Genomic DNA, 14131 nt, shown 5'->3' on the forward strand with positions numbered 1-14131 from the left:
TTTGCCTTTTTACCCCTATTTTTTGAATGATATTCATACAATACAAATTATGCAATCAAATAAAGATTGCACATTATACAGCAAAACAATTTACCATTATAAAAAAGTCAAATTTTCTGCACTGCACTTGTACTGAAGTAGAGGATTTTGAGATACGTAGAAATGAAGCAAATTATTTTAATAACTATCGTTTTTTTCTTGCTTTTGTTTTTGAAAGGTGTTTCTTATGTGTGTTTAACTACAGAGTAAAGGTAAGTAAAGTAATGCCTCTTAAGTTAGGCAGACATTACGTCCAACTTTCGATCAGGTGTCTTGGACAGAGCATAAATACTTTACTGTAAGTTTCACTAATTAAGCATTAAATGATCCAAGGCCTTGACCAGGAATCGAACCCATTAACACAGTACATTGTAGCTTTGCGGACCAAGACTCTAACCGATCGGCTGCCGTGGGCTGCAGAGTAAAGAACACTTACAAAACAGAGAGCAAGTTATGGAATCGGAAACATATCACAATTAATATAAATCGCTTAGTGAACTGCCACTGAATCTACACTCTAGAAATAAATATAATTTATATAATAATATAAAAGCGATCTTCTTTCTAACAAAAATAGAATTAGTGATGTTATTTTTTAATTACAAAATGATGTACGAGCGTTAATTATTCGGTTAATGCGCATAGCCACAAGGTAGACCATGAAAAAATGTATATATATAAAATGAACTTATATAGGGATGATGTGGTTCCGATTCTACGGGTGTTCAGGGGTCAAAATAATGACTGAGGACTTTATATTTATTAAGCCATTACCAGAAGGCTAACATCCATCACACTGGCTTCCTAGTTCTGCTTCCGCTACAATACCACTTCCTGGGGCGCTCGTCACGCTGCAAATGACTAGAAAAAAGATCTTGTATTCTCTACTATTCACCAACACGCGCCAGTTGCCCTACAAATAATTAATGTACACCCTTATAATGTAGAAACGTCAGTTTTTATTTATTATTTAAAGCAATAAGCCACTAGTTCTTTAATTTGTGTGAACTCGATTTAGTTATTAGATCAGGTTTGCTCAACATTTTAGATTGGTACTAAAGCGTACACAAAGAGCGGTACAACTCTATCCTCGAGTGTCCTACATAGAACAGATGCCTCATTAATTCTTATAAATTTATGAAATTATTGATGGCAAATCTAACCATTTAATGACAAATTACTGACTAATGTCGGTTTATTCACAATAATACACTTAAATTAACTTGTAAACTTCATCTGAGAAATATTCAACTCAATGTTCGATCTTTTATGCAACGTTCTCTTACTGCAGTTTATAATCTACTTCGTGGCTGAAATCTTGTATCTAAAAAAAAAAATTATTGAAAGTTATCTTAACAAAAAATAAATAAATAAATAATAAGAAGAAATAAGAGACCAAAGAAGTTAAAATTATGTTTGCAAGCAATCCCAAAATACTCGTAGTTAAGGCTCCACTTGAGCAGCAAGAATTTAGGAAAAAAAGTATATCAAAAGTTCACCGAGAACAAAAAAATGATGCAATTTAGAAAATTTAAGCACTTTTTAAAGCACAATAAAAACCAGTTATCTGAGTTTACAAAGTTATCCTACTAACTAAGGCTAGGTTCAGGTCGACCCTGAACTACCCTGTTGTCATAAAACAAACGCAAAAAAAGAATCTGTAAACTGTTTCTAAATTTGTTCACAAATTATTAAAGGATATTGTTGTAAATTCATGGCTGAGATTAATCAGAATTAATTATTTTCAACTAAATTTGGTAATGATAATATTCAGCTCATTAAACGTTTGGTACAGTTAAATGAAAGATGGTAAGAGTTTTTTGTTTTATTTTGATTTTTGTAATTTAATGCAATGGAGCCTTGCATTGTGTGTTTATATTAAGGACACAGTTGTTGTGATCAGTTGTCGGCTTGTATACGTGTCTTGCCAGCCTCTATTTGCAAGCGCTTCTGGTCTTGGCAAGGTAACTGGAAGGTATACCTGTTATGATGACAAGACAATGGTACCAGTCTCTCTGTAATGGCCTGCCTCGTTACCCCCGGGCACTTGTCTTGCACAAAACGTAACACAAATCCCACACATACAAGCGTATAAACTAAATAAACATACACATTTGATTCCATCTTTGAACACGTTCTGTTTCTCCTTTACGAATCCACTTTAACTTAGGGCAGAGTATTGACCCGAGAAAAACCCAATGGCTGTTTCTTCTCAGTGAAAATGTTTTAAAAAGAAGAATTTAAATCAAATATATTAAGAAAACGAAGTAATATCTTAGGCTTTGCGCGCTATTCTTCAAGGAAGTACTTTTCACTTAAAAAGGCTAGTTGCCTATTTAAAAAATATCGATAAGTAGGCATTATTTCGATTAGTAATTAGATTAGGTTAGGTAAACATAGGTGAATGATCAACATATACCTCACCTTTTAGGTAAGTTCAATTATTTTAGAGGGAAGGAATATCGAGCATTGCCTCCTTATGTGAATATATTTGTTGATGTACATAATATTAATGTATTTATCGGCGATATGGTTCGGTTATAAACCTTGGATTAAAAGATTTTTATGATTCTGCTGCATTAGCTAGCATTACGTTCCCTCAGAAATCAGCAGACATCTTAAAGCATCTTAAATTTATACTCATTCTCATTTTCCTGTTAAAGGTTATAATAGGTAAAGGTTATACTCAAGTTCTTATCAGAGGCACTTTATTATTGGTACAGTATTGTTTCCATCTTGGATATATTATTTCAAAACGATTACTTTTCATCAGGCATCTCAAATAAAATATAAATATATAGAACAAGAAAGAACCAACTACATATTACAGAAAAAAAAACGAATTTCCATTAGTTTGCTTAACTTCTTTATAATTGGTTAGTATAAGACAGCAAGTAGTGACGTGGGCGCTGGCTGGCCAATCAACTTGTCCAGTTATTTATAGTTTCCTGCAGTAATAGCATTCATTTACAATGCGAAGGAACTTTTAGTTTAAGATTTCATTTTTACAACACTGATTCCCTTAATCATTTCTTCTTCTTTTTTATTCTGAATAAAACTAATTGTTGAAGGGAAAATGATTAATTTGCATTAAATACTCTTCTACAAGAAAAGAGTTGCACATGTTGAAAAATGCATTTATATTTTGCATATCACAGTACTGAGGGGCTACTGTTTTAATATTATTATTTACTTTTTCTTATTCGCTTTTTAATTGTCAGGTGGGGGTTTATTTCCATCACACTGATTAAAATATATCACATGTTGAGGAACTTTACAATCCTAGCTTTGTCGAGGACCTGATCAATCAGCGCGTGTAAATTCTAATCGACTTTCTCTGGCACCATTTCCCGAAAAAGAAAATAGCTATTGGGATGATCCTTACTGCATCTAATTGATATATCTTTCAATTTGACTACTAGCTCTTATTTTTATCCAATGTTTTGCGATTATTGCTATCTAAGGGAATATCGACGTTTACCTCGCCTGTCCTCTTGCAGGTATTTAACATAAGGACGTATTTTAAATCTTGTTGAGGAAAAGTATTACAATCTGAGGGCTCAACAAATAATTTTTTTTGGCATTGGCTTTCGCCATACAGCCAGCATCGTCTAGGTGCTTATCACCAGAATATCACTCACTCTCCATTCTTACTTATAAATACATTCGCTTCTCACATTCATCCCTCTACTATATACAGCTATTTACATAAACTACAGCTAATGGATGGATCTGTACTCTATATTCTTGCCAACCTTATAGCTTAACCGAAATTAAAATTACGTAATCCTTCTCTAATCATTTTCTTCCATTCATTCTAATCGGCTATAACTTTTAAATACATTCATATTTCTTTACTAGCTCTTCTACAAATTTAAGCACATAAATGTTGGTGGAGAATATTATGCCTTCGTAGCGAAATGGTGCATCTAAATACATACCTATATAAGTCGTCAAACATTCGTTTCCTTTCTACTACATAACGTGGACATATCATTATTATATGTTTGAAATCCTCCTCCTCATTGCAATCTACGCAAAGTGGAGAGGACCTTTTGTTGATCCTGTGAAGATACGATCCGCACACCGCGTGGTTCGCTCTCAGCCTGCTTATTGACGTAACAACCCATTTATTAGTGATAGTTCCCTTGAACCGTGGTTGTCTAAGTAACTGATCTGCCATAGTTTTTACAGAACTCTTCCTCAGCAATCTGAATGGCGCTTAAAATGAATCTGGAAACCAACAAATTAACTTTAATACCTTCAGATGTATTGGCCGAAGATGTGCTTAGCTTTACTGTGTGGATATTAAATATTTGGTAAAAAAACATCATTCGATTATTTACAATAATTGCAACATCATTTACATCAAAACATCATTGAATAAAACATTTTTTTTTTCAACATCACTTTGATAGTTATTTCGTAACCAAATATTTACTATGACTATCGTTAAAAACAAAACTTTCATTGTTGAATTCTTCGTTTCTTTATAGTAAGGTGATTAAAATTCAGTTTAATTATTGTATGCAAATTGATTGTGCTGATATTTATCACCTTATTAAATCAATTCCTGTAGCTCAAGTTTCTATTAGAAGTAATCCTTGTAAACATTAATAGCTGAGAATACCTTTGTACCTGTCACTTACAATCGCTAAATTTATTAAATTTCCACCATAGGAAACAAAATCTCTTTAACACCTTTATGGCTTAGGGAGAAATCTAACTCAGATTTGAAAGTATGTCAGTGAATTGAATAGAAATTGCTAGAGGATTTTCGTGGGATTGCAGATTGAAATGGAGTTTCCTGTATCGGGTTTTAGCAGCTTGTGGGATACCATAAAAGGAATGTTCAGATCTGTATTTGTAGTTCGGTTAGAGATGTCAATCGAAGCGTTAACTATGGATCGAAGTATTTCAGATTGTAGCGATTGAATCCTTTGGTACTTTTGGTTGAACCACACTACTCTACTCCATTCACCCAGATAGATTTTAAAATAGAAGTATAAATTAGTCATTTGTTGTTTAGTGTCAGTTAATCAAGATAATAAATTTTAAGATTTTTTTAATTATAATAACTAAAACTATTAAACATGGTTTCATTCAGTCACTGATATGAAAGTATACTTTTTATATGAATATATAGGCTTCGTGACCGTAAATTATTAAACTAAGGATTCAAGATTGGCGAGGAATCGGTAAAATAAAAACAACTCGTCTTTTTGCTAACGTTTCGACAAATATATTGTCTTCTTCAAGGCTGGATATTACAAATACAAAAATACAAACAATTGAGAGTCAGTAACATAAAAATAAAAATAAATAAAATAAAATATTAGGTATTATTATTAAATATTAAAATATATTTGTCGAAACGTTGGCAAAAAGTCGAGTTGTTTTTATTTTACCGATTCCTCGCCAATCTTGAATCCTTAGTTTTATACTTTTTATATTTGTGGCATGGTATTATATTACTACTATTTAATTTTCAGGTTAATTTCTGCATAGTATATCTTTGACAGTATTCTACTAGCCATCTATCTTCTTAAGTGGTTGTTCTTTTTTCCGCATCACAAGAAGTGTAAATGCTTATATGTTTTGCCGGTGAAGCGTAAATGAAAACTCCAAAATTTAAGAAATGCCAAAAATCGAAGTGAATTTTTAATTGCTGTAAAATAATACCAAGCATCAATTTTTTTTTTTTTTTAAAAAAAAAGAGTTCTACAAATTGTAGATAAAAAATGAAAACCATATACACGTGGATCTGTTATTTTCCAATTATCCAATAACTATTATATGACTCTACGATCACTTAAGTCAGGTTATTGTTCTAGATTGCTTGTATTTTTGTTCAGGACCAGAAAGGCTGCGGCCTATTCAGAGTTTAGCCTATTCCTACTACAGACGAATAATAATCATCCTTTTCCAGACTGACCGTTCTATATGAAGTTTACACAATATTAATAACTCTTTGTAAAATACCAAAATTTACATACAATCAGCTCATTTATAGTTGGATAATTTATCTACAAACAGGACCTACTATCCTAATTTCTACTAAATATTCCTACCTTTTTCCTAACAGCATATCAGTGAACTGTTAGCCATTCTTCTGGTACAAGTCCGCCATGATATCCGTGTCCTACTTCTTACCCACCAAGTGTAAAATTATGCTGAATTCTTTCAAAGTTGTCAACTGTTTAAATGTCATTATTCTACATTTTATTGGCAAAAATATTACAGAATTAAATCTATCAAAGCAAATGTCCTTTCTATTGGTAGAATAAGAACATTTATCATAAACTACCTTACTTTTTTACAAATAAGTTAAACCACCCACATTATTTGCATATTATTACTATTTGATTGTTTGTCAAATAAAAAAAATAAAGGATTCTATAACTTTACTGGTTCTATAATACAAAACAATCTACCGTCCATTATTTATTTGCATTTATAGTTTCGAAAACTTTCAGCATTTTAGTATTTTTTTGTTTAGATCAAAGGTTATATACAAATATAAAAAGTAACCATTATTTATTTATTTTTTGCTACTCTTAGTGCTAGCTAAAGAGGAAATATTGGGATTTGTAGAAAATGTTTTGTCTGTGAACTGCAAGAATAGTTGTGGTAGCCGTTGCAAATTTCCTGTTTGTGTTTGAATTGGTTAAATCTGTGGGCAAAAAACGAACATTTGTTTGAATTTTAATTTGAAACTACCACTATCAAATTATATTAACTTCAAATTTGTTTTTAAAATCGATTCTGCTGTGAAGTGGACTTGAAAATGTATGAAAACTTGGCTCGGTTCCTGATATTTCAACATCGCTTACTGAGTAGTCATTCAGTTGTTGTTAACAGAGATGCTTAACTGCATGTTTCACAATAACTTCATGTTTTAAACCATTAAATAAAAACCAAGACCCATCGGACCTATCTTAGTTTTTACCTTTTGCGATCCACGCCTCTAACCAGTCAGCTATCGTGGCGAAATAATAATCTATGCCATGTGCACAATACTCAGTTTTTTTAAAAAATTACTGAAGTGCAAGCAATCTGCTGCATTTTTTTTTTATTGTTATTCTTAGCCGCATAAGTGCAATGACGATAATTTTGACACCATCGATGAACAGTTGACGCCTCTATAGTTGCGTGTCTCTTATAATTTTATGTGCGTGCCTATTATTTTTTATATGAGACAGCTGTACTAATTTGCCCAACTATTTTTGTCTCTTTGTCTTTTCAAACACCTTATTGTATATTGTTTTCTTGTAGTGCAAGAAATTTACACAAGTTTTGTGTAAATATCGTTCCATTCACTTCGATCAGTGTAGCTAGGGTTTTTACTTTTGGCACTTAGACACCAGTCAGGAAGTTAAAATGGTTGCCCTCGTTGGTATCTTTTTTAATAGACTAATTACTGTTCATTATTTCGGTGACTGAATCATAGTTTCAATAGGATTAAAAAAGTAATTGCCATTTCAATCGTGTTACATTTATTCTGCCGAGCTTTCGACCTAGCGACTAGGGTCATCTTCAGGGCTGTGGAACATATTTACAGTGTGTCAACAATTATATTACCAATTAATTATATTACAATGAATATGTATAATGTAACGAAAATTTACAAAAATATTTACCTAATTTACAATATGCTGTTTTACATCATTAGAGGGTTGGTGTGTCTTCTGTCTTGTCTGTTCATGGACTGAATGTGATCGGTCTGTGTGTGATTGTGTTTGGTTGTGAGGAAGTCAGTGTTACCTATTGTCAAGTATTTTGTAGTAAGTTGGCGTATATGTTGTTTAAATTGTTGGTGTCAGTTTTGAAATTTAGACTGTTTTCTGTCTTAGATATGTTATATCATTTCTAGTACTTTCCTTTTTTGTGTGTTGGTTTCTGATTTAAGTATCTTCGTGGTTGGAAAATCGAATGTGTGATGATTTTCTGTGCTGTGTAAGGAAAGTGCTGTTGGTGTTCTTTTTTAGGTAGTTTTGTGTCGTAAGAGTGTTGGTACAGTCTTTTTTTTAAATTCTGTGATGTTTCGCCTATATATTTTTTTGTGACTGTACATTCAATTTTACATCTAATGATGAAATTAGGTAAATATTTTTGTAAATTTTCTTTACATTATGCATATTCATTTTAATAGAATTATTGTTAACACACTGTAAATATGTTCCACAGCCCTGAAGATGACCCTAGTCCCTAGGTCGAAAGCTCGGCAGAATAAAGTTTATATTGGCTGAAACTGGCAGTAATTTTTTTATCCTACTAATAGACAAATTCTGACAGCGATTTGTACCTGCTCGGTTAGGCAGGCTGATGGCACTAAATTCTTATTCCTCAAGTCGATATTGGTATAGTGCGTTGCTGTAACTTGAAAGAAGTATTTTCTGCCTTGGAAGCACTTCTATTCCGGGCACCAGAGCGTTAAGGGTATATTGGGAAAATGAGAAGGTATACAGATTGGCCAAATTAGGCGCTCCTTTATTACTCCTGAACCAGCTGCAGACATCCAGGAGTGGACAGCTTCAAAGTATTTAAATTTATGAGTGGTGAAAATAAAAAACTTTTAAATTTTTAATAAATAATTATTACCCAAATTTACATAGCAACGTTTTATCTACACTTTTAAGTATTATAATTATTTATTAAAATCAGAAAATACCATATAAGATTGTTGGGTGTCAAAAAGCACTTAATCTTATTCCGTTTGTTGGTATCCCTTAAATTTCGGAGTTTTATTTACGCTCCACCGGCAAAGCGGACACTTCTTGTAATGCGCAAAAAAGAACAACCACTTAAGAAGATAGATGGCTAGTAAAAATCCTGTCAAAGATGTACAATGCAGAAAGATCTATTGGGTTAATATAAAAAAGCTTGAGAATATTTCATTCACAAAAGATGTGCAACATCTTTATTGATGGAAGAGGGATGGGAACGTAGAGGCGGATCCTTGCTGGAGCAAGTGAAACGAATTTCATTCACTAACAGAGTGAAGACTTAAGATGTATTTCTCTTATTTGACATTCTTATATATTTACAAAATAAATTATTCCTTGCATTTTAGACTATTTTACTAGTTTTTACGCACAACTTTGTACTCTACTAAATGAATGTATTGTAAATACGCAGAGTTTCGAACTTGAATTCTCACCAGAAATACTAGTTTTGAGTTTTGAAAATAGCTCAGTGTGTGTGCTTTATGGTATTGCACTGCTAGCTGTATATTAAATAACCATTAAATTTCGCTTAATTAATTTATTTAGCAAATTAAATTTTAATTTGTCCAAAACGTTTACATCAATAAGAGAAAAATATTTATACAAATATATTTCAAATCAAAATCGGGAGGAGCAATTAATAAATTTACTGAGTTTCTTGGAGCCAGGACAATTAGATAAGCTGAATGATTGTTTCCTATTTTTTGGCAATCTTCTTAAAGTAAGGAAATTGTTTATTTAGTAGTAATTGTTTATTATAATTTGAATTTTCCAAGTTTTCTATTTATTTTCTAGATAATTAACCATTATTTGTATATATGTATGTATATTTTCATTATTATTGTTAAGAACTTCTCATTTATTAACATTTTTCTGTTGTAGGTAGTATTTTTAGTTAGTTATTTAGTACGTACACTTAGTTATATTTTCTTATATTGTATATTCTTTGTTCTCTTTTGTACATTTGAAATTTAGTTAGCATCTCTCTTCTCTTTTCTACATTGAATTTTCTTGCTTCCACTTTAACAAGAATCAAATGTTAAAATACAGTTGTAACTTTGTGGCAGTTCAGCTTACAGGAACTGTCACTTCATGAAAAGATATTTAATATTTAATAATAATTTAATTATACTTTAATATGAAAAAATATTTGAGATTTTCTTAAAAAACAATAATCTAACCTTTCGAGAATAGTAAATAGTTAGAATAAGCCGTTTAAATGTTCACACAAGAGTTATTATTTGATTTGCTTTTATTGATTGTTAATATTTATTAAACAACAGACTCGTCGTTCAAACAAACTACAGTAACAAAATAAATAGTGTTTACACTTAATGCAAAAATGTTTTAATTCAGACAAATTTTAATTTAAAATAGTAGATTTTTAATTTACTTCACAAAAGGTTGTATTAGTTGTACTTTTGATGCTGAATGCGCCAGTTCTCTGTGAAAAATTGCTTTAGGTAATAAAAGCAGTTCTTAGTTAAACATTTATTAACATTCTCCTGAAGCCAACTGTATGAAAGGGTTCGAAAATCCTAAAGAATTTTATTATAAATTCTAGTCAGTGTGATATTGGAATTTTATACTTAGATTCATCAGTCTTCCAGATGTAAATGCTGTTCGTATTGTCTAATTTTATTTTTTAATCGCACTGCTGATGGTGTACAACTTTAGGAATTCTTCTAAAACATTTGGTTTAAGATGACTCTTCAATGAGGAGTTGGTTATTCCTTTATCTAAAGTACTATTTCAGTAATTTGTACAGTTCTACATGTTTAGTTCTACAAGTAAAGGACGATCTAAAAGTCTTGCTTAACATTCCCGAGTTCAAAGAGATTTAAAAAAAAGTCCCCATTCAGTATAACTTATTCAGAACAGATTTTAGAATTCGTTTCCAAAATTTATCATATATTATTATAAATAATAATATGATAAAGATAATATTATGTTTTTGAATAATTATTACGCGAAAAATTTGATTTGGGCACTTAGAAGTGTAAGTTAAAATTTTCCTACAAGACCAGAAATTGTAGAATTGTAGAAGGTTGACAGAGTATTAACTTCAGATTTATATCATCACAATCTTAAAAGATAATATTAAAAAAAAAAAAAAAATCAACTGATTTTATGCCACACATCGTATTAAAACAAATACAAATTGGTTCAGTACGTAATAAACAATAATAACTCTGTTTTGTTTTCTTTAGGATGAAATGAAACGTTTATGCCAGTTTATATTTTTTGTGTTTGTTATAAAAACACTTCAATTATTTACTAGCAATTTAGTGACGAGATGAGAACTTCAAATATTTTACAAAGTATTTTATGTAGGTATTTTAAAATTATTCAACAAGCTGTGATGCATATGGTTTAATACTTACAACTAATTTGTAAGCGTACTATTTGTTTAAATAGAACAAATTGTTATAAATAAATATTTTTTTATAGTGTTTATTATGAACAAGATCAAAAAGATTCGAAGATTTAAAACAAGAGCAAAACCTAAAAGAAATATTTCAAGACAAGGTCAAAGAAATTATCTAAATAATGAACTAAACACTGTGAGTCCAACGGAATTAGAGATTAAAAAAGATTTATCAATCAAATTTTTGCTATATAAATGGTTTCTTATGTTAATGTTCATTGTAATATTGAGTCTATCTATGTTACAATTCGGCAGAGATGAGGTGCACGCAATCAAAATTAAGTAGTAAGTGATCAAAATAGTTTTTAACGCATTCGCAGTAAATAATCCGATATCCTCATCATCCCTACATCTTTCCATGTAATAGTAGAAAGCGATCTTGCTCAAATTCTAGAATGGTACCCTCACATTCTGGTCTGCTAGTTTTAATGCAGAAAATAAATTAATGGTGCTTTTTTTGGTTAAAAACAAATTTATATGTTACCATGAAACACCGAAATTTGAGAATGTCAAAATTCACTTGGTGAATGTTGAGATTAACATAGTAGTTTAGTGTTTGTCCGAAATATTTTCTAAATATCCTTATTTCAGACTTATTGCGGTAAATGTCGACAATCACCATGCACAGATAGGGAGTGTAGAGTAAAAATACGAGTATTTTTGTTACGTTTTTAAATCATATTTTATTATTAAAACATAAAACGAACAGTAAATTCTGACCTAACCTAACCTTATCTAATTTAAGAAAACGCACTGCTGGCATAAGACTGACAAGCAACAGTGTGTAACGAATAGATAGAAGCCACGTCGCCTCAATCGCGGTAGCACAAAAAGATTTGGCTACAGACATCTTCTTGTTTCGACCTCTACCACAATATATCTGTGCTTGTCCGGCATACACTGGTGATGATGGTTCGAATGGACACGAATATACAAAAATATTTGGTCTTTCACCGACTTATTTGTTATGTGTTGACACTCACCAAGTAAATCTAGGACATATTCCCCAATTTCAGTCTTTCACAGTAACATATACACGACATATTTGTAATAATTAATTTGATTTTTTAGTTGGCCAATCTTCTTATCTCACTGGGGCTTGGTGATAAACGTAATTCAAGCGTTAGCAGGAGCAACCCTAACAACTTGCCTGTACAAACAAGGTGAAAGGATCTACTATTGCAGTTTGGAATCTGCAGCGAACATCTATCGAATTTTACATTCAACTTCAACAACGGTCTCAGTATTTATAGCTATAGGATTTTGGCTATTCGTTTACAAACCAGAAACTTCAATAATAGACTTAGTGAGTTTACTAACTCATACGTTTACACCAATAGTAATGCTAATGGACTTTCTGTATTGTGAACTATCTTACTTCATAGCTGATATAACGGTTCCAATAATGTTAGCAATAGTGTATATAGCATTCTCCGCAATTTATTATATTTTCGGAGGAGAAGATGGTAAAGGAAATCGTTATATTTACACTAGCATCAATTGGAAACTTCCTAAAGCAACGTTCATATATTTATCAACGTTTATGCTTACCGTTCTTACGATTTACGTATCATTATGGTTTATATCGACACTTAAAGGAGGCCTCAGAAAGTTGGTTAGAGGTCATTTCAGAAGAAAGTCCCATTTTCAACATGTTGTGTAATTGTATTATGTATTGTTAGCGTCCATTAATGATTTAATAAATATTAGATAAATACACTGGTTAACAAATTATTTATTTATTTATTTTAACTAAGGCCAAAATTTTGATTACAATTATAACAATGTATGCAAAAAAGAACCAACGAACAAAAACTCTTTTTCGAGTAAATAAGGTTTAAAGTTTAACTCTAATAATTAATTCTAGCTAACTTTTGGTTCTTTACAGTTAATTCATTTTTCGAGCAATCATTATAACTTATTTAAAGAGTGTAATTATTTTCAGTTACAATCAGTTTATTTCTCAAATTTTCTGAAAATGCTGCATGGTTTTTTTGCAGAAAACAATATAGAGAGAAAAATAAAAGTCTATCGAAATTTTCATATAAGTCATTTGTAAAACTGAACAGAATTCTATCTTTTCAAACTAAATTAAACTTCAAAATTAAAAAAAGGATGTAAAATATATTTTACTTTTATCATCTTCTCGTGTGAAATCTGTGTTAGCGCCAAATCTATCTATGTAATAATCTTTTTCGTTCTTATTAGCAAATAACTTACGGTAAAAAGAAAGACAATCATTCGGAATAAGATGCAAAATAGACTTTTGCTGAATTCATTTTAGGACCTGAGTTAGCTGAGTTAGTACATGAACATTAGACTCACTATATGCAATATTTTCCTTATTAGGGCGTTTATTTGTCTTAGAATACTTTTCTTTGTATTATTATCCTTACCCAGAGTATTAGTACTTACCATTTCCATCGTGTTAGCAAGTAAGTTAGTATTATTATAATTCATAGATTGAATATTGTTGGTTAAAGATGATTTATCTGAGTTTAAACTGGTATTATCAGGAGGCCCATGGCCTTCGCTGACTGCCGAAATTTCACTCTATCGATGAAACTTAAGATTTATGAGGGAGAATTCGAAGGCAATGTATTACGCTCGGAAAATAACTACATATAAACACAAATAAAATCAAAGCGCACTGACAATATCACACACGACCAACTTTGGTCGTCCGCAATCAACCGGAGATACACCCTGTCTAAGAATAGACGTCTAAGAATAAATGTTTTAAACTCAAAATTAGCACAAAAAACTAGTGAAATGACTTAAATTAAATATTAAACACTGAGAAATTTTTTTCTGTAAATTCACTATTTTAGCAAGCCATAGAGACTGTGATCTCATCTTAGTGCAATATTAACGCGTTTCGTAGAGTTCCTATGTTAAAATGTTAAAATTTGCATTGGTTCTCATTGTGTACTCGTAT

General features: G+C 31.1%; 1 protein-coding gene and 1 long non-coding RNA gene across 4 annotated transcripts in view; one reads left to right on the top strand and one right to left on the bottom strand.

Annotated features, from left to right (window-relative positions):
* Window positions 1-737: 737 nt before the first annotated feature.
* LOC141455376 (uncharacterized) overlaps window positions 738-14131 on the bottom strand; it is a 70313-nt gene continuing 56919 nt past the window's right edge. Inside the window, exons 2-3 of the long non-coding RNA XR_012459235.1 lie at window positions 3981-4272; window positions 738-1363 (exon numbers count right to left, since the gene is read on the bottom strand). This is a non-coding gene — a long non-coding RNA (uncharacterized lncRNA). The remainder of the gene's footprint in view (window positions 1364-3980; window positions 4273-14131) is intronic.
* Window positions 10170-12918, top strand: LOC141455883 (protein rolling stone-like). Of its 3 annotated transcripts, XM_074131341.1 has the most exons (4): window positions 10207-10377; window positions 10976-11095; window positions 11217-11478; window positions 12265-12918. In XM_074131341.1, exons 2-4 carry the CDS (start codon window positions 11062-11064, stop codon window positions 12854-12856), a joined length of 888 nt encoding a protein of 295 aa, XP_073987442.1. In that variant the 5' UTR covers window positions 10207-10377; window positions 10976-11061; the 3' UTR covers window positions 12857-12918. The 3 variants fall into 3 exon arrangements, with proteins under 3 accessions (XP_073987443.1, XP_073987442.1, XP_073987441.1); XM_074131342.1 differs by having other exon boundaries at window positions 10170-11095; window positions 11217-11329; window positions 12265-12400; XM_074131340.1 differs by lacking the exon at window positions 10207-10377 and having other exon boundaries at window positions 10916-11095.

This window comes from Rhodnius prolixus, unplaced genomic scaffold, assembly GCF_049639745.1.
Source record: "Rhodnius prolixus isolate KJV_2025 unplaced genomic scaffold, Rpr scaffold_4, whole genome shotgun sequence".
In the NCBI taxonomy this organism is placed as follows: domain Eukaryota; kingdom Metazoa; phylum Arthropoda; class Insecta; order Hemiptera; family Reduviidae; genus Rhodnius; species Rhodnius prolixus.

Excerpts from the sequence above, each read along its gene's own strand:
- LOC141455883 (XM_074131341.1), top strand. The coding sequence starts at position 11,062 with ATGAGAACTTCAAATATTTTACAAAGTATTTTAT. Across the intron at positions 11,096-11,216 it reads TATTTTACAAAGTATTTTAT|TGTTTATTATGAACAAGATC; the intron begins GTAGGTATTTTA and ends ATTTTTTTATAG. Across the intron at positions 11,479-12,264 it reads CACGCAATCAAAATTAAGTA|TTGGCCAATCTTCTTATCTC; the intron begins GTAAGTGATCAA and ends TTGATTTTTTAG.